The sequence below is a fragment of the Lissotriton vulgaris genome, chromosome 2_1 (genome assembly GCF_964263255.1).
Source record: "Lissotriton vulgaris chromosome 2_1, aLisVul1.2, whole genome shotgun sequence".
In the NCBI taxonomy this organism is placed as follows: domain Eukaryota; kingdom Metazoa; phylum Chordata; class Amphibia; order Caudata; family Salamandridae; genus Lissotriton; species Lissotriton vulgaris.
The window spans coordinates 1,237,021,367-1,237,039,551 of NC_141687.1; the positions used below are offsets into that span (position 1 = coordinate 1,237,021,367).

General features: G+C 42.6%; 1 protein-coding gene across 1 annotated transcript in view; it reads left to right on the top strand.

The window, feature by feature from the left end:
- The window catches only part of LOC147732424 (uncharacterized), a 2,559,122-nt gene that overhangs the window by 1,625,877 nt on the left and 915,060 nt on the right, over positions 1–18,185 (top strand). Inside the window, exon 73 of the mRNA XM_086954262.1 lies at positions 1,487–1,649. Within this exon, the coding sequence (XP_086810388.1) occupies positions 1,487–1,649 (163 nt within the window). The remainder of the gene's footprint in view (positions 1–1,486; positions 1,650–18,185) is intronic.

The following is an 18,185-nucleotide window of genomic DNA, read 5'->3' on the forward strand; positions in this document are numbered from 1 at the left end:
TCTGCCAGACCCTCAGTGCATTTTGTAACTCCACCTTCCGGGTGGAGCTTTTTGCAGGACGGCCCCTCTCCTTACAGAAGTCCTTGAGCTGAGCCACAATGTAGGACTCCATGTTAGCCAGCCTAAATCCATACTTGTAGAAGTGGGTTCAGGCACAACACCCAGAGAGAGAATTTTAGAAAAATCCAAAAAGCCATTCAGGGAGAATTTAGAACTTGAAATGGTGTCAGACATGGGATGGAAGTGTACACTAAATCGCTGTATGTCACAGCACAAAAACAAGTCCTATCCTCACTGCTGATCACCAATGTGAGAAATAGGATTGCTGATTGATTGGGGTGTGAGCCCTTGTGAAGCAGCAACCACAGTCCTTGTCAGGATGAGGCACAAGCCAACCCTAAATTAACCTGTGCTCAACCCTCTGGTAGCTTGGCAGAAAGCAATCAGGCTTTACTTAAAGGCAATGTGTAGAGTATTTGGGCAACATTTCAAACAGTAATAAAATGAAAACACTACGCAAAAAGGATCCCACACGAAGTTCGAAAAATAGAAATTACTTTAATAAATAAAACAAGAACAAAAGGACAAAAATCCAGTCAGTAGAACCAGAGATATTCAATTTTAAATATTTGAGTAAAAATATCACCTAAATGCAAAGAGCGCCAACTGTGCCAGACGGGGGCAAAGTCACAAGTTCAGGCTGCCCCTGAAGGAAATGCTAGCCAGCTATAGGGACCCAGTTAGGCCTGCTGAACAAAGTGCCCTAAATCTTGGTTTGTGGAACGTTGCGAGGATCCGCGTCGAAGATGTCATGTGCAGCTAAAGCAATGCGTTGGTTCTAAGATGCAGCAGGTCTGTAATGCGAGGGCCTGTTTCATCGTTGAGGATTCTGTCAGCAGGGCTTCCGATGGGAAGTCCAGCATCCAGGATGCAGCATGCAGTTGGGGCAATGCATTGGTTCTGAAGAGCTGAGGAGCTGCGATGCAGAGTCACGCATTGTATTTATTCTAGGCTGCTGTCAACAAAGGATTCTAGAACCTACAGAAGGACATGTCACACAGTTTAAATGATGTTGTGGTTCCAAAGAGCTGTGATGAAATGTAGGTCTTTCCTACAGGTTTATTCCACACAGTAGAGACACTGCCTCAGTTCTGCTGAGGTCTGCACTGCGCAGCAGTGGAGATGCGTTGGTTCCCTTGGATCCACAGAAGTTGGCAGAGTACTTTAAGCCCACTTACAATGGTCCAGAACTGGGGTGTCACCACTTTGTAGGTTAGACTCAGAGATAGCAGAGTCCAGGTGCAGATGCAGGTTGTTGGAATGAAATACACTTTATTTTGAGCGCTCATTATTATAAGAAACTAAATCATACTTGGCCAGTAAATAAAATGAGCATATGACCACTTAGAAGAGGTAATTTTCGTGCAGTCCTGAATTACAATTTTTCTGACCTAGACTACTGTTCTTTTTCTTATCTCCATTACAGGGACACTTCTGCAGCTCTGGTTCAGCTTACCCTGTTCCATGTCCCATTGGGCAGTACCAGCCGATTAGTGGCGCTGAGTCTTGTATTCCATGTCAGCCAGGGTTTTACTGCCAGGTGCCTGGAGAAGCAGAAAGATGTCCTGCTTTTTCCTACTGCCCTGCTGGTATGTAATAAAATCTGCTTGTCAGATTTGTGTTTGAAAACGATACAGAAACAGAGGAGGTTCATGCATGAGGTGATGTTTATGAGAGTTTCGATGAATGAATGAATTTTATGTCAAAGTTCAAAATTAATTTAGTAGGATAAGACCGTATCCATAAAAGCACATTACAACTAATTAAAAATGCACGACTTCATTTTATGTCAATATAGTATCTGCATTTTGAGCCCTGTGATATTTGTATTTAATAAAGATTTTAGAGTAGCAGTACACCTTGCCAATGCCACTTCAAAGCATCGTAGAGAGGGAGAAAATCAAAACAAAACGAAGTTCACAATCCGGAAAAGCCACCAGAGTACTCCTGGACGCACAGGAGGAATTTACTTCCAGCCTTCCTTGATCATCCTCATAAAGCAGTACCGTGGCCTGAGGGTCATGGACTTTAGTGCAACAAATGAAACTAGACCCCCAGCTAGTATTAATATACTGCTCTAAATGAGGTGCAGTGCACCCATAAAACCCCTGGACACCAGTGTCACTGCAACTTCTGCACTGATGTAATTTACAGTTCTCCAAGTCCCTCATTCCACTCGTCTTTCCTTCTCGCCTCCCCATCTCCCCCCTGCTCTCCTCTCATCGCCTTCATCTATTTAATACTCTCTTTTCTATCTCCTTCATCGGTCTCTATCTTCCGCCCTTCTGCCTCACTCACTCATCATCCTCATCTTCTTCTTCCCTTCTCTCCTTATTTCTGGTTCCAATCTTTCTTTTCCCTTACCTTCTTTGAATATCCATATCTCCTTTCTCTTTCAACCTCATTTTCTTCTCCCATTCTGTCACCTTTTCTTAACCTCCTCCCCATTCTTTCACCCTATCCTTTTATTTAATCCGTTTCCCCACTCTTTATTGTTTCCTGATCCTCTACTCCCTCTGTGCCCCTCCCCCTGAAAAGTAAGCACAGCCAAGCACCTGCCATGCACTGTGAAACAAACAATAAGAACAAGCAGCCTCTGAAAAAAAATCCTCTGGTGCAGGGCAAACCGAGCCCTCTCCCACTTCTGGTCCCTAGTGAATTGCACCCGATACCGGATAGTAGCTATGCCCCTGCCATGAAGGCTGCAGGAAAGCCCATTTGTAAAGTTAGGTTTTCAAGAGTCTCCTGAACTACACGGAATAGCTTCCCCAAATAGGCAAGTGCTGAAGCTATCCATTACTTTGAACCCTGGGCTTGCAAGCACCTTTTCAATTTCTTATCTCCCAAAATATGCATTGTTAGACCAGGTAATTTAACAAGGATGACACATTTCTGGCAGGGTGATAGTGATGTGCCAGCTTATTATGAAAGTACCTAGGACCACTGCAAAAGTTTCAGGCTGGTTTGCTATTGTTCTGCTTCCTTAGTTGAGGCATACGCTGGCTGCTAAATTTTGCATGCTTTGTTAGTTGGCAATGATTTTCTTAGGGCGGGCAGAATAAACCACATTGCAATATTCCAACAGTCCATGACAAAAGAATGCTTGAGCTCTAGTCGGTGGTTTTGAAGAACGGCAGGATTTTACAAAGGAGCAAGAGTTTGAAATGTATTCCGTTGACCAATGCCTTAATTTGTGAATTGAAGCGTATGCCTAAATACGAGGTGTACCTCTGGTTTTTGAGCTGCAGGGAGGCGTGCCACAGTTAGATGACCATTGACAGCAGTCACTCTGAACTGGTCCCTACTAGGATTATTGCATCAGCCGTTGATCTTTTCAAATAAAGATATCCTTCCTTCATCCAACAATGGACATAATATAGACATGCCACAATGCTAGTATTCTTTCCCATTCTGCTCTCTATGCATATGTTTATTTGCATCTTGTCATGTTCATGACGATGGTCAAGTAATATAGGAAGTGGGAGCATGTAGAAATCAACGACTGTTACAGAGTGGGATGATCATAAGAATTTCTTCTGAGCAAATGGATTTTGTCAGTCGCAGTCATATTTGTTCACCACAAATCTCTATTATGAACAGACTATTTTTGACTCACTTTCACCTTCCAAATCAGCTTGGTTGAAGAAAAAGTAACTCTTCCAGATTCTTGAATTCTCTTGTTAATGCACATTCAGTCCAGATTGGGGTGCTTGGGCACTTACGTCCCGATTTAGAGTTTGGCAGAGAGGGTATTCTGTTGCAACTACGACGGAATACCTGCGCTGCCAAACCAAAGGTATGCCTGCCTCATTTAAAGTCAGTGATCTCTTATTATATCAACAGCAGAGACTACTGCGTCTCTGCCACTAACATAGAACTCGAACAGCACAACAGAGTAAGGGCCAATGGAAGTTTGGCTCTGAAATGAAATGAAAATTAAATTTTTAGAGCACACTACGACCCAAGGGTGTCTAGGCGCTAAAGCTCTGGGACACAGATCAACAAATCTAAGCAGAAAACTAGAGGTTTAAATATTGAAAAGCCAGGTTTTAAGAGCTTTGTGGAAAGAGAGCAGATCTGTTTTTCTCTTAAGATCTGGGGGCATCAAGTTCCAGAGCTTAGCAGTACAGGGTCTAAAGCTCCTGCCACCTCAGTTAGATCTTTTAAATCTGAATACTAACAGATTATGGGCTTCAGAACGCCTGAGTGTTCTACTGGGGGTGTACCATTGGAACCTTTGTTTCAGATACTTGGGTCCCACATCATGAAGTGCCTTGAGGGCAATGCAGAGGGCTTTGAAGTCTGTGTTTTTTAATGGGAAGCCAATGAAGCTGAGAGAGTCCCTGAGAAACAGATTGAAACGTAGGAATTCCCAACAGTAAGTGTGCAGCTGCATTCTGAAGAGTTTGTAATTTATGAAAGCATCTTTTCTGGATGATGGTAAATAAGGCATTGCAACAATGAATTTTAGAGATAACTAGCAGCCCGTCCCGACCTTGTCCGGGTGCAACAGGCTTCCCCGACCTCCCCCCGCCCCGACATTGTGCAGCAGCCCGGGCCCCCGCCCGGCCCGTCCCTGCCTGCCCCGACCCCCGCCTGCCCCGACATGGGTACCCTTACCTGAGCCGCCGCTCCTCCCGCCTGTCCGCTGCTCGCACCGCCGCTGGCCTGTCCGCTGCTCCTCACGTCACCGCTCCTCCCCCGCGCCATGTCCGCCGCTTCCTTACCTCAGCCGCCGCTCCTCCAGCTTGTCCGCTGCTCGCACCGCCGCTGGCCTGTCCGCTGCTCCTCACGTCACCGCTCCTCCCCCGCACCATGTCCGAGCTCCTTGTTGCGCTCCTGGACGCCACTCCTCTCCGCGCTCCTGACGTGAGCACGCACGTCGCGGCTGGCACTACTTCGGAGGGACTACTTTTTTTTTACTGTAAATTTTTTAAATAACGTTTTTAAAAATGTTTTATATAGCCTATAACCATCTACACACCCTGACGATTCCAACGGTGTATCGGGTGTGTGGATTGGCGCTGTGGTTCCCGAGTTTACCCGCCTCAAAGGCTGAAAGTTCTTCCTTTATTATAGTAGTATAGATAAGGGTAGAGACTACATTTTTCTTTCAAAAGAAAGATTGATATCAAAGAGAACCCTTACATTCCTAACCTTGGATACATGGAAGGGGAGTGCTCCAAGATCTTGTTGCCCCCATCTGGTAGACCAATATGATGTAATTCAATCAAAGAGAAGCACTTTGGTCTTACCTGAGTCTAGTTTGAGAAAATTGCAGGACATCCAGGTCCCAATCTGGAGCATGCAGTCATGAAGTATTGTCCGCATTCCTGGCCACAGACACCACAATCTAGGTGTCATCTGGTAAAGAAAAAGAGTGATAGTTGAACTTCTCCAGGGAGATGAACTGTTATGTGTCAGAGATAAGGTTCTAGGAGCTGAAGTGCCTTGCCCTGATTCCTAGAGTAAAATGACGGTAAATAAGTAGGCCATGCTTGCTAGTGTTGAATGCTGCAGAGAGATCGAATATTATTTGGGCAGCATTCCCGCCAATGTCTAAGGTTTGTTTAACTTCCTCTGAGACAGTGATCAGGGCCAGTTCAGTACTGAGCTGACTTCTGAAGCCTAACTGGGTATCATCCAGAAGTCCACTGATGCTCATAAAAGTGGAAAGCTCTGTGCTAATGACCTTCTCTACAATCTTTGCCGGAAAAGTAATTCAAGAGATCAGGCGGTAGCTATTAGGATCGCTTGCATTCAAGGTTGATTTTATTGAAAGAGGAAGGATGGAGGCTCTTTTCCACTCTTTTTGGATAATACTGGTCTCAAATATAAAGTTAAATTTATCTGTGAGGTGTTTGGATATGATATTGGGTACAAGGTGCAGGATTTTGTGGGGGCAGGGATCAAAAGGAGAGCTTGACTTGACCTAATGAAGTAAAGACGAAAGAGATGACATAGATAAGGACGAAAAGAAGGTCAGAATGGCCTTGTCAGATGGGTCAATTCCTTCAGGCACGCTAGAAAGAGAGTCTATGATATTGTCTAACCGGGCGAATAAATTGGTGAGGTAGTTGCATTCGAATCATGAGAGGCCAAAGAGACCGGTCCTTAGGAGAGAAGATCAGGTGAGTAATTAGAAGAGAGGAGATTGTAGATAGACTCAACCTTGTTCTTGAAAAAAGAGGATAAGGAATTACAGAAAGCCTGTTCGGTGGAGTTTTTTTTAGCTTTTGGAACCTTGGTTACTTGTTTTACCCCATCAAAAAGTTCCTTTGAGGAGTTTAAAGAGGCTTGCATTTTTCCTGTAAAATAGCTGAATTTTCTTTCACAATCATCTCCTTATGTGCTGAAATGGCTTGTTTGTAGGCATCTTTATCTACAGAGTCATAGTTGATGCGCCATTTCCTTTCCCGTCTACAACAGGCTTTTTTTTTTAGCCTAAATGTTTCGTCAATCCAAGGTTCTAAAGGGGACATTCTGTGGTTTTGATATACTTTTGCTGGAGCAAGAAGATTAGGATTGGAGTTAATCCACAGATGATAATTGTTAGAGGCAGTATCGAGATCCATACTTATCTCAGGTAAGGATTGGGCTAGAAATTTATTTAATATATCAGAGTTTATTTTGTGCCATGGACGGCATGTCATCCAAGAAGATAGATGGTAGCTGTTCGGATTTATTGTGACAGCTTTAGATGAAACATAATCGCTCGATGGTCGGACCAGGCAAGAGGAATATAAGTCGAAAAGTAAAGATGGAGATTATCTGAGAAAATTCCATCTGATAGATGTCCTGCTGAGTGAGTGGGTCCCTTTACTCATTTTGTTAGACCTAAGCTATTCAAGGAATCAAAGAGGTGGCTGAATCAATATCTAGGGAGTTTTCAAGATTGAAATTAAAATCACCCATTAATGGTGAAATCTGAACAGTTGGCATTAATCCTCAGTAGTTGTCCAAAATTGTGGATAAAAGTAGACCTTCAATTAGGTGGACAATAAATAAAGACCCATTTGATGGTATAATGATTAGTTATTTCAGTTTTGAAGGAGAGCACTTCACAGTTAGGAATTACCGAGGCAGCAGAAAGGACGCTTTATAATGATTGTGGTAATCAACCACTCTTTTTTTCCAATGTGGTCAAGCTTAAAAATAGAGTGTCCAGGAGGTGTTGCAATGATCAAATCAGGGCCGGAGGTCAAGTCTGTCCATGTCTCAGTGACAAAAGCCATCTTGACCAAGTGCGCATCTAGAAAATCTGCAATACTCCACTGCATTCTTAATAAGCGACATTGCTTTGATTAATGTGCAGTGATAGTGAGTCTGGACTTTAGAAGAATGGATATTGGAGGGAGATAGAGAGTTCAGCACGTGGATTTTATCCTCAGTGAGTGCTAGTTGACAGAACAGACAGGTTATAGCAGTCAAGTCCACTAAGGGATGTAGGATTGGGCCAGGGTGTAGTGTACGTCCTATATTCCCAATAGGCTCTGCGCATTGGAATAACATAAACGATAGTTTAGACATAGGACTGAAGTCGACTAGGTCTCTATTGAATATGTTAGACTTAATTGTGTATGCCAGCTAGCTCAGAGGTCACTAGAAACGTTCCCGAATACACAAGAAGGAATTAGTTTCTGACAACCATATAACATGACAACTTTGTTCCCCAAGAATAAGGAATATATCTCCAGAGTCGCGGAAACAATAGATGGCTATTTCACTCAGTCAATCGTGCATGCTTCGTTTTACCAGAAGTGCAGAGAAATAGAGAGACGGGCGTTTTCAATAAAAAGGTTATTTATTGGGCAGTCTTCTTTCTCATGCAAGAGAAGTGAATTGCTACAATCGTAATACTTGCTATGTAGTAAAGTGCGTACAGTAAAATGAGTATTATGAAATAATACTGTAAAAGCATTTATATGGTTTCTAAGCCATAAGATACATAAAATAGATAAAATACATACAATGATAAATAATGACTAAAAGTACTCAACTGGTGCATCTAAAATACGCCTACCCCGGGGTCCCTAACCTAAGTCTAGTACAAGGGAAGAAGTAAGTGAGGTGTAGCTTGAGTTAAATAGTTTCTGCCAAGAATCTATCCAAGAATTCTCTAAGGGTATAATCAGCTCCGTACCTTGGTTATAGAATGAAGGAGGTCTTGTATCTCTCTCTCAGGACTCGACCTCCCAGTAACCCGCAAGGGTAGCAGGGAAACACTGGAGCTGGATTTCTCGGCAGGAGAAAAGACAGCGTCTCTCTCAGTGCGTCAGCAAGGATAGGTCGGCTTCCTTCGGCACTCGCATACAGCAGGGCGTCGGGAAAGTAGTTAGTCGATCTGCTCCAAAACCACTGTGTGTTTTGCTATGGCAGATGTGGGCATATTTATACCTCGAAGGTGCTGAGTTTGACGTAAGGGTGGACATAATAACGTCACTAAGAACTCGAAGTTCTTTACACACTCCAGGAGTTCTGGGACAAATCAATACTGAAGCACGGGGAAGTCCCGTACTGCTGAAGGCTGGTTGTCTTCAAGAACTCGATGTACTCTGGGAGCTTAGTGGAAGTAGCCATGCCGTATTTGGACTGCATTGGCTGTGTCTAAATATGGTTATGATTCGTATGCCTATATAAGGACATGATAAGTTATATCTATATAAGGGCATGAATCGGGAAATTTACACTAGAGCCCTAGATACGTTACAACACCCACTCCACGTAGAATGTCCATCTTTACTAAATACTAAGCAGTTATAACATTTCTAAGCATGTGTTTACAATCCCACCCCAAAAATACATAAAATGCATTTGAAATGGTTTGTACACGAAAAATGAGGATTGTACTGTACGTTTTCTAAGCAGTGGTATCATTCAAATAATGCATATAGTTTTACATTTAAAATGCTGGCTGAATGATTCACGAAATTACATTTATGAAATGGCTCTTAATACAGAAGAGAAGGTCGAGACCATTTCATCACAGATTTATATAATACTGTACATGTGCTAGAGGCTAAGTTTAAATATTGTCTCTAGGTTTCAAAAATAGAAATCTTGTTCTCTAAGAGTAGTTCTACATTAAGCAGATTACTCTGTGTCAAAAAAGGGGAAAATATTTTGGTATTGAGAAAAAATAATTTCGTTGTAGTAAAAAATAGTTCAAAATTTTGGAAGTTCTGTTTAGCAAAACTGAACGCCGAAATCAAAGTTCAGGGAATGCTGTGTGCTCATTTCTCAAGAGTTATTCTCGTTGGTAGGAGAAAACATTAACTCAGATAGGCTGGCAAAGAATTTGTCTACCACAGTAGGTGAAAGTTGGGCCATTTCCGAAAAAGTGGAAATAGTGCATATGTGAGCTGCTTTACCATCAGGGTGATCTGGATCAGTAATGTTCACAGAAAGTTGTACCTGTGTGCCGCTTTCATCTCGTACCTCACCGTTACCTAGTCGTAATGGTGAGATCTCAACGAATGCCGTCATCAGAATTGGTAGCCGCTGGGGACAACACGTTGCTTGAGCCGTTACTGAACCAAGCAAAGTATCGACACCCATAGGTACTGCTGATGGAAGTGAGAGACAGATGTCTAACACGCATTCTTCTCCGCAGAGCAGGCATCGTAGAACAGGTAAGATCCAATCTTGCCAGATTGTTCTGAATGATAGAAACCATGTGGTATTCAGATTTCTTAGACGAGCCAAGCCGAGAACCTGTGTTATCCTATTTCGGTACCGCAGTGCCTGGATCGCTTGTTCCATGGTAACCTGGGTATCGCTGGTGACTGGACTTGCCATATCGGAGCAGAAGGAACAAAAATAGAATTCCTGCTACGAGTCCCAAAATGAGAGGCAGACCGCCGAACACAGAGTGCACGAAATTCAGAAAAATACTCGGGACTGCTTCAAAGGGTGCTAACAGTCCCGAAAAAATTGTCTTAAATACATGTGCGATGCCACTGGTATCTGACATGTTTAAAATTTGACCTAACATTTCTACGAAATGTACGGGGCAGTTTGTTGATAATAATGTATGTATCTCTGCTGAGGTCCTTGCAACTTGCAGATCATACGTTTCTCTAGACGAGGTCAAAAGCGCAGTTTTTTATAAAAGAATGGCTTTCATTCTGCTTAATGTATCAATTTGAATAGAAGAGATGTTCAATGAAGGCCAAATTGTTGCCTCCTTGTCTGGCTTGCTGTTTGGATACAATACTTGCATACAACAAGTGACCCTGGATGTAACACTGACTAGATAGAGCGTTCCTGGCAACATGCCACAACAGCTGTGGTCACTTAACATACCGTAGCTATTGTTGGAAAGCTGCCTGAAAACAGGTTCTATTTGTGTTGCTGGAGTGACGTTCAAGTGGCAAGAAAGATCATTAGATGAACCTCACAGGCTCCATGTAAATTAATTTCTTGACACAGAAGTGTACCACTTAGTGATTTTTCACAATTTTTTCCACTAAGAAATATCTCTTTGTTACCCCCACTGCAACATCTATGTGTATAAGGTAAATGCCAGGTCAACTTGATGTATCCTTTACCCAACCTTTCATACCGGCCCGCTGGTATATGCTGTAGGCAGTATTGAAACTGGAATCTCGTTATTGGTATTGTTATGGTACCATGTATTATCCATTCAGTGACAGGTTTCTCAGAAACTGTTAATGGTAATCTTTCTAGTTTTTCAATGCTCAGCACCGTATAGTCTGCTCCTTTTTGTGCCAAAGAGATTTGTTTATCTGTAAGGTTAAAGATAGAAAACAATGACGTTGTGTTGATTAGACACCCAAGGCATGTAGCCTGAACGCAGATTTTGTAACGTCCAGCCTAACTGTACAATAAAACGTATTTGGGACTGGCCATGTTGTAACATTAGCACATCCTGTTCTATTATATTAATAGCAGAGGATACAATGCTGTCCAAAGAATACATTCTGGAGGACAGAGTCGTTAACCCATTGTCCACTACAGACAGTGATTTTTCCAAATGAATACAATCAATTTCTCGTATTTTTTCAGCAGTTTCAATTTGCGTTACTTTCCAAGCTTCGTTGTAAGCAGCATATATACCGGCGTATATAAAACTTTTTTGACGCTGTTTGCGAGGTCCCAATAAGAAATCTCGCAAGTCAGCACCTTCTTTAAGTAAGGTCAAGTGTTGCTTAATTTCAGGTAGTGTGGATTTCTGTAGCCATTCGAGGCATAGTTTTCCTACACTGTATGTTGTTATTATCCCTAAATGTTGTCTCTGGGAATATCTTGGGTCTGGCCTGTTCTGTTTGAACCCCTGTGTTTTGTCCAGGAATCTATCTTGACAGTTATTAGTGTCTGTGGGCCAGATCAACCATTTTTTCCAATCATGATTAGTTCTGTTTTGGTGTAAAATATGGGATACGTCTATCTCCTCATCTGTAGTGCTATTACTATCAGGTATGGGCTTTGTTATAGACGGCTTGATTAAATCCTTTATCTTGGCTAGGCCAAGACAAGTTGTTTGTTGAATGGTGTCATTCAGGAACATTATTTGTTCTGGGATTATGCAGGCTCTGAATAAGGATTCAAATCCCTGTACTTGCCAATCTTTTGAACCCCAGATTGTTTTTGTTTCAATGTTATCTTTCCAGAATTCAAAACCAAATGTAGACAATTGTTCATAAAATTTAGCAGAATAAATCAGTTTTGTATTGGTTAACATATTTTTCATTCCTGTTTATTTCACATTTTTGAAATAAAACGTTTCTGGATCTGTGACATTAAACCCTGAGAAGTACGGAAATTTCTCATAAAATGTTTTCGAGCTGCCTTTTGGCGGTGTTGGACAATGTTCCCATTGATTATAATTTAAAACATTTCTAGGTTTTGCAGATTTATGCAAATAGTGGTGCCCAAAATGATTAAAGCAATACATTACTTCATAATCAGATGAACCTTCTAAATAATCATGATTTGTAAATTTTGCTGACCTTTCTAAATCAGAAATCATATTATTAATAGTCTCAAAGTCCCAATCATCAGAGAAACTGCTCGGTGAGACAAAGTCACTTAATGAAACCTTGAACTGATGTGGATACTTCAAGAGTTCAACCGGGCCATAGATGTCATAATCAGTAGCGTCCCATGCTACACCACCAGGTATAGGAATGGCTGTGATGTTTACTGATGATAGGTCTATTTTTTCAACATGAGATGACTTGTGTGGCTTTAGGACCAAGTTGATGTTCTGACTTGCTGTGTCCATTGTACTATATTTTCCATCAATCATTCTTCCCAAGCTTAAAACCAAAATGAGCCAGAGCAGGAGGAAAAGTACACCTAACACAATCCACAATTCAATCCATGGTGAAATCAGATATATGTCTCCAAGCTGATGAAGAGTACTGTTATTTTTTCTTTGAGTGTCTTGTTTGCTGTCTTTTCTTCATGTTCACTAGGATTTTCAGAAAAGTCATCGAAATTGATGAAATAGCCAGAGGCAGTTCCGTCAATTGTTGGAATTGCATCAGGATTGTTATTAATCTTTGTAGTTGCTTCTTCCTTTTTCATATTAGTATAGTCAGAGGCTAAATCGTTGTAGACAGGTGTTTCTTGACGAACTGTTGCAATTTGGGTTTCAAGAGGCACAAGTTCCATGGCTTTGTTGCATAGTCCTTTTTTATTCACTGCAGGTTTCTCAAATGTGATTAGTCTCTCAGTTTGAACCTCTTGAATTGTAGCAAGGTTTGGTCTTCTGCTAAATCTTGGGAGTCCACTGGGCCTACTACTTATTATTGGCCACATGGTTGTGGTTTTACCAGGTCGATTGATACAACTCTGTTCTCCTTTTTACCAGCAAGGGGTGGTAGTACTACTGATCTTGTTCCGTTGATTGCTAAGACAGGTACTGTTTTTCTGTAAGAAGGCCCAAATTCCTTCTTCACCGCGATCTTTTCTCTGACCAGAACCCCAATCTTTGGAATCCAGACAGGTCTTGCTGGGACAGGTGGTTTTTCTTCAGTGGCCATTGGCTTTAGCTTTGTGTTACTCAGACTTCTTCTTGTTTCATTTAAGTCCTGTAAAACAGCCAAACGATCTTTGATATCAAAGGTTTTTTGTTCCATCACTGACGTTTGACTATCGAGGTCTTCGATTATCATTCTAGTACCAAACAAAAGTTCATACGGAGTGATTCCACCCAGAGAATTTCTTGGCAGATTATTTAGACTACGTTGGACACTTATTAGATGTTTGACCCACCCATCACCCGAACCTAATACCCTCGCTGTTATAGATTGCTTTATGTCACGTTTTATTCTTTCCACTACCGCATTACCCTCAGGATGGAAGGGACTAGAGTACCGCAATGCAACACCCATGCTAGCCATGGCCTCCTTGTAAGCCCGAGAGCTAAACGCAGGACCCTGGTCAGAATGTAGAGTGCAAATTGCGTATGTGCCGATAAAGACTCACAAATCTTTTATAACAGTTCTGGCGTCAGCCGAGCTCTGGGGCCACATCCAAATGACTCTTATCCTAGTATTTGTGGGGCCGCATTCGTCCATGGGGACGCCTGCGTGTAGACAATCTAATGCTATATAAAAGAGAGATGTCTGGGCTGGACTGACTGTGCTATTTTCAGTCCCCTGGTCTGGTTCATGACTGCGATCTCTGTTGCAGTTTTGACAATCCATTGCAAAGTTATAAATTTGCACGCTCATTCCCGGCCACCAGTACTTTAGTTGTAATTCTATTAGGGAAGTTAAAATCCCTTGGTGCCTCAGACCCACTCTCATGAATGCTTCTTGAATCAAGAAAACTCTCCACTTCCTGTTTGGAATTACTCTGTCCCCCACTCCAGGGATTTGAGCAAAAGGAACAGAGTTTGCATCAATTATGTATGTATTTCCGAGTGGATAGTTTAGAGATATCACCGCATAATTGCCTTCCATTGAGGCTTTTACTGCTAGTAGCGTTTCACCGTCTATTCTGTTTTTAGAAAGCTTAATTGTAGCTACGGAAGCCGTGTGGACAGCTGCCTTTTCAGCTTCATTAGCCAATGAATTCCCTGCAACGTGAACACCATCACGTTGATGACTCAGTGTATGGATCACGTGAGAACTACTTGTTCCCAAAGCTTTTTATGCTTGATTGTGCCCCCTTTTGCATCTTTAAAACCGTTTTGAACCCAGCTCTGCAAGTTTTCATTGTAAGATTGGACGCAGTGATACGAATCGCACACTATTAGGGGCCTATTAGGATGACGGGCGGACTTTGTCCGCCCGTCATCCTAGCGGGGAATGGGACCGCCCGCCATAAGGGCGGGGGTCCCGGGGGTGGCATTAGGATGTGCCCGCCACTGTGGCGGGCACATCCTGCATTTCTAGCATTGTGGCGGGCGGAGCGCTCAGCACCGCCCGCCACAATGCTAGAAATGCATGTCAGCATTTGCATATACAAAGCGGCAGGCACTGCGCGGTGCCTGCCGCTTTGTATATGCAAATGAAGGGGGGTACCATAGGTACCCCCCCATGTGCACCCCCCACCTGTACTTCACTCTGGGGGCCCACAGGGGGCCCCCAGAGTGAACACCGCATGCCTTTCCGTGGCGGCATTGCCGCCACGGAAAGGCATTGAGACCAGACCATTGTAATATGGCGGGCGGTGTCTAACAGACACCGCCACCATGTTACTGGTTTTCCGCTCCGGCCGCAAGGCGACCGGGGCGGAAAACATGCGGCGGTGTTTGTCACCGCTGCGGTCCCCTCCGCCATCGTAATATGGCGGGGGGAATGCAGGGAAGGATGGCGGGCGGATTGCCTCCGCCAGGGTGGCGGTGGCCACCGCTACCCTGGCGGAGGCAATCCGCCCGCCATCCTAATGGGCCCCTTAGTGTGGGGAATTCGCGATCGGCATTTTCAAGCGCCATCTTCAAAGCCTGTAGTTCAGCTCGCTGAGCTGTACAGTTTCTGAGTGATTGAGTTTTAGTGACCATTGGCCTGAATTTACCTATGCGCCAGCGACCTTTTCAATCGCGCATGCCGCAGTGTATACTTGTTTTTCCACAATCCAATGTTGCGCAGATCCGTCTTTGTAAATTACGCAGACGTACTGTTCGAGAGGCAGAATTTTGGTCGGCAGAGGACATTCGTACTTGTATTGGAGAAATTCTTGTGTTTTCAATCTAGGGTCGAAAACGTATTCAACGTCTGTTGCAGCAAGAGAATCAACCCATTGTATCCATCTTGGATGTAAAGCTTTAGCATTTGGAATACTCGCTCTTGTTACTGCCTGTAGGGCAAGTATTGGTGTAACGACTGATATGCGTTTTCCCTGTGCCAGGGCTCTTTCTTTTGCTAAAGCAGTTTGAACAGCTGTCAGAATTTTCTCAGTTGAAGTGAATTTTATTTCAGCTTGTGTGTACAAGTGTGATTTGCAAGCTATTGGTACCGTTTCACCTTCGTTATAGGTCAGATACGTGAATCCGCATCTTCCTGGGATGACTCGGATTACAAGGTTGCGTACGTTTATGCGTGTTTGCAGCTTCGTTTTAGCTAACATGTCTGTTTGTATTGAACGTAAAATTTCTGTGTGTTTATGAGTCCAATTAGTTTGTTTGAAATCAGATTTTATTAATTCGTAGAGAGTTTTAACCCTCTCTGCGTAATTCAGAACATAAGTTCTCCCAAAATTCAAGAAACCTAGAATTGATTGTAAGTTTTTCAGCGTTTTTGGTGCTTGGAGCAGTTCACATTTCTCTAAGAAATTGGCTGCCAGACTTTTCCCTTCACTTGATAACTCATATCCTAGAAATAGGACAGTGAGGTGGGCAATCCATGATTTTTTAAAGTTGAATTTGTACCTTCAGATGCGAACCCAAGTATAATGGTGTTCACTCTTTTCAAGTGCCTGTCCAAATCATCGTCTGTTAGATAGATGTCATTGACATAAGATAATGCCTCATCATCATACATTTGTAGTAACTCTGTTACTCTGGCTGAAAATAATCCTGGGCTATTCTTGAATCCCTGGGGGAGACGGCAAAATTGCCTCAGGGCCCCCATACTTGAGAAAGCGGTCAAATACCTGCTTTCTGGTGCTATGTTTTGACAGAAGAAACCATTTGAAATATCTAATGTCGTTTTATATTTTTTGCGCACCATGTTGTTCATCAGTGCTGCACTGCGTGAATTTTGTACTGCAAATGTTTTGCAACAAGAGTTTAAATGTCTGTAGTCCAATACTAGACGATATGAATTGTCTGGTTTGGAGACAGGAAACAAAGGATTGTTAATTTGTGAGGTGCATGTTTCAATCACCCCGGGTACTCAAGTTGATCTAAGATCTCCCTGACTTGTTTTCTAGCTTCTTGCTTAACAGGATACTGCCTTTGTGCAGTAGGTTATTTTTTTAACTGGATTTTATGGTGAGGGGATTCCTCATCCCATCCTACATGATTTTTATATAATGCAGGGGATTGGGCCACTGCCCATTTTCTTGCATATGTGTATTTTTTATGAATTGGAATATGATTTGAGAAGGTAGGCATAATCATTTCTTCGCCATGTGGGCACTCCCTAACAAATTCTGGTGGCCAGTCTTTCTCAGCTAGAAGAATATCATAGCCTTTAGATAGCTTCTCCCAAAAGAGAGTTCTTATTTTCCTAGTTATGTCCCCTTCTATACGCAATGTTATTTCATATAATTTATGGGGTACACTAACTCTGGTGTCTGCAGTTTCCACCTGAATGTACTCATTCGTGTCCACTGTCTCCAGAAGATTCAATAGGATCTTGCGAGCTATGGTTACTTCTGCTGCGCTGTCTAGCACTGTTTGGGCCCACTCCCCGTTCTTGAGTTGTGTAATCAGGATCCTCGGAATGTTTTATCTTTATGCTTGCTACCTTCTTTTTTGGAAATTGAGATTTCTTACTTTGGTGAGCGGGTTCCTTGTCTTTGGACTTGGCGCGCTCTTCTTTATGTTCGGACCGTCCTCTTCTTTCCGATTTCTGTAAGGAAGTCTGAAAAGATCTAGAGGGACATGTATCAATATCTTAATATCTGTCAGGTTTTTTCAAATTATCCCTATTTCTAAGGTTATATCTTTTCTCAGAGGGCTCCCGTTGTGGAGACCTACCCCCCCGGTCTGGAGATCTATCTCTCCGTTGGGGAGACCTTCCTCTGGACTGAAACTGTTTTTCTCTAGGAGTAGTCTGTTGATTACCCTCCCACTTCTTTTTAGGAGTTATTACATTATTTTAATAAAAGTGTTTTCAGGATTTTCTGTTAGTTAAGTTTTAGTGGTTTCCCACCCAAACTATCTCTATCTAATTCTTCATAGGATTTTTCAATTATTCTGGCAAGTTTAAAAGGTTGGTCTGCTATTTCTGTTTCTTTTAATTTTTGGCGGATCGCCACAGATGCTGCTTCTCCTTTTATGTTGGCTAGTAGTATAGCCGAGACTTGTTTAAAATCTTTCAGTAATTTCATACCTAGATTTAAAGCAGGCTCTGGACTGTATTCATTTTGAATCTGTCTTAGTACGTCTGGAATAACCGCCATAGACGGAACACCATGTGTTTTTGTGTAGATTGAAGCAAAGACTGTTCCCCAAGTGTCACAGTCCTCCACATGTGGTGCGATCCCCATTGGTAAACAGATTGTCAGAATTCTGTGTTTTTCATGAGGTGTACTATCAGGGACTACTGCCTCTATTTGAGTAATCTTTTGAGCTAACCAGAACGGAATTTGTTCCCGTTTTGCGTGTAATTTGCCAATGACTGATTGTATAGTCTGTGGTGTAATTTTATTTGTGTTCCCCTGGTGAAGGGTGTGCTGTGGAGTTTTTATTGCTGGTTGGACTGTTAAAGTCCACATGACATATTGGACCAATTGTCTATGTATTTTAATTAATTGTGTTAGTTGGACTAAAAGTTCTCTGTCTGACATTTCTTCAATGTCAGGATGTGGTGTATAACTGGCTAGAACCGGCCATGTGGCTCCTGGTCTACCTAGTGGACCGAGCCTGGTGATTTTGATGTTTTAGGGCGCCATTAAACCAGAGCTGATGCTCCTGGTAAGTTAGTGGAATTTCAACGTCCTCGAAAGGAACGTATTCCGCTGGAGTTTCCTCAGCTTTGTAG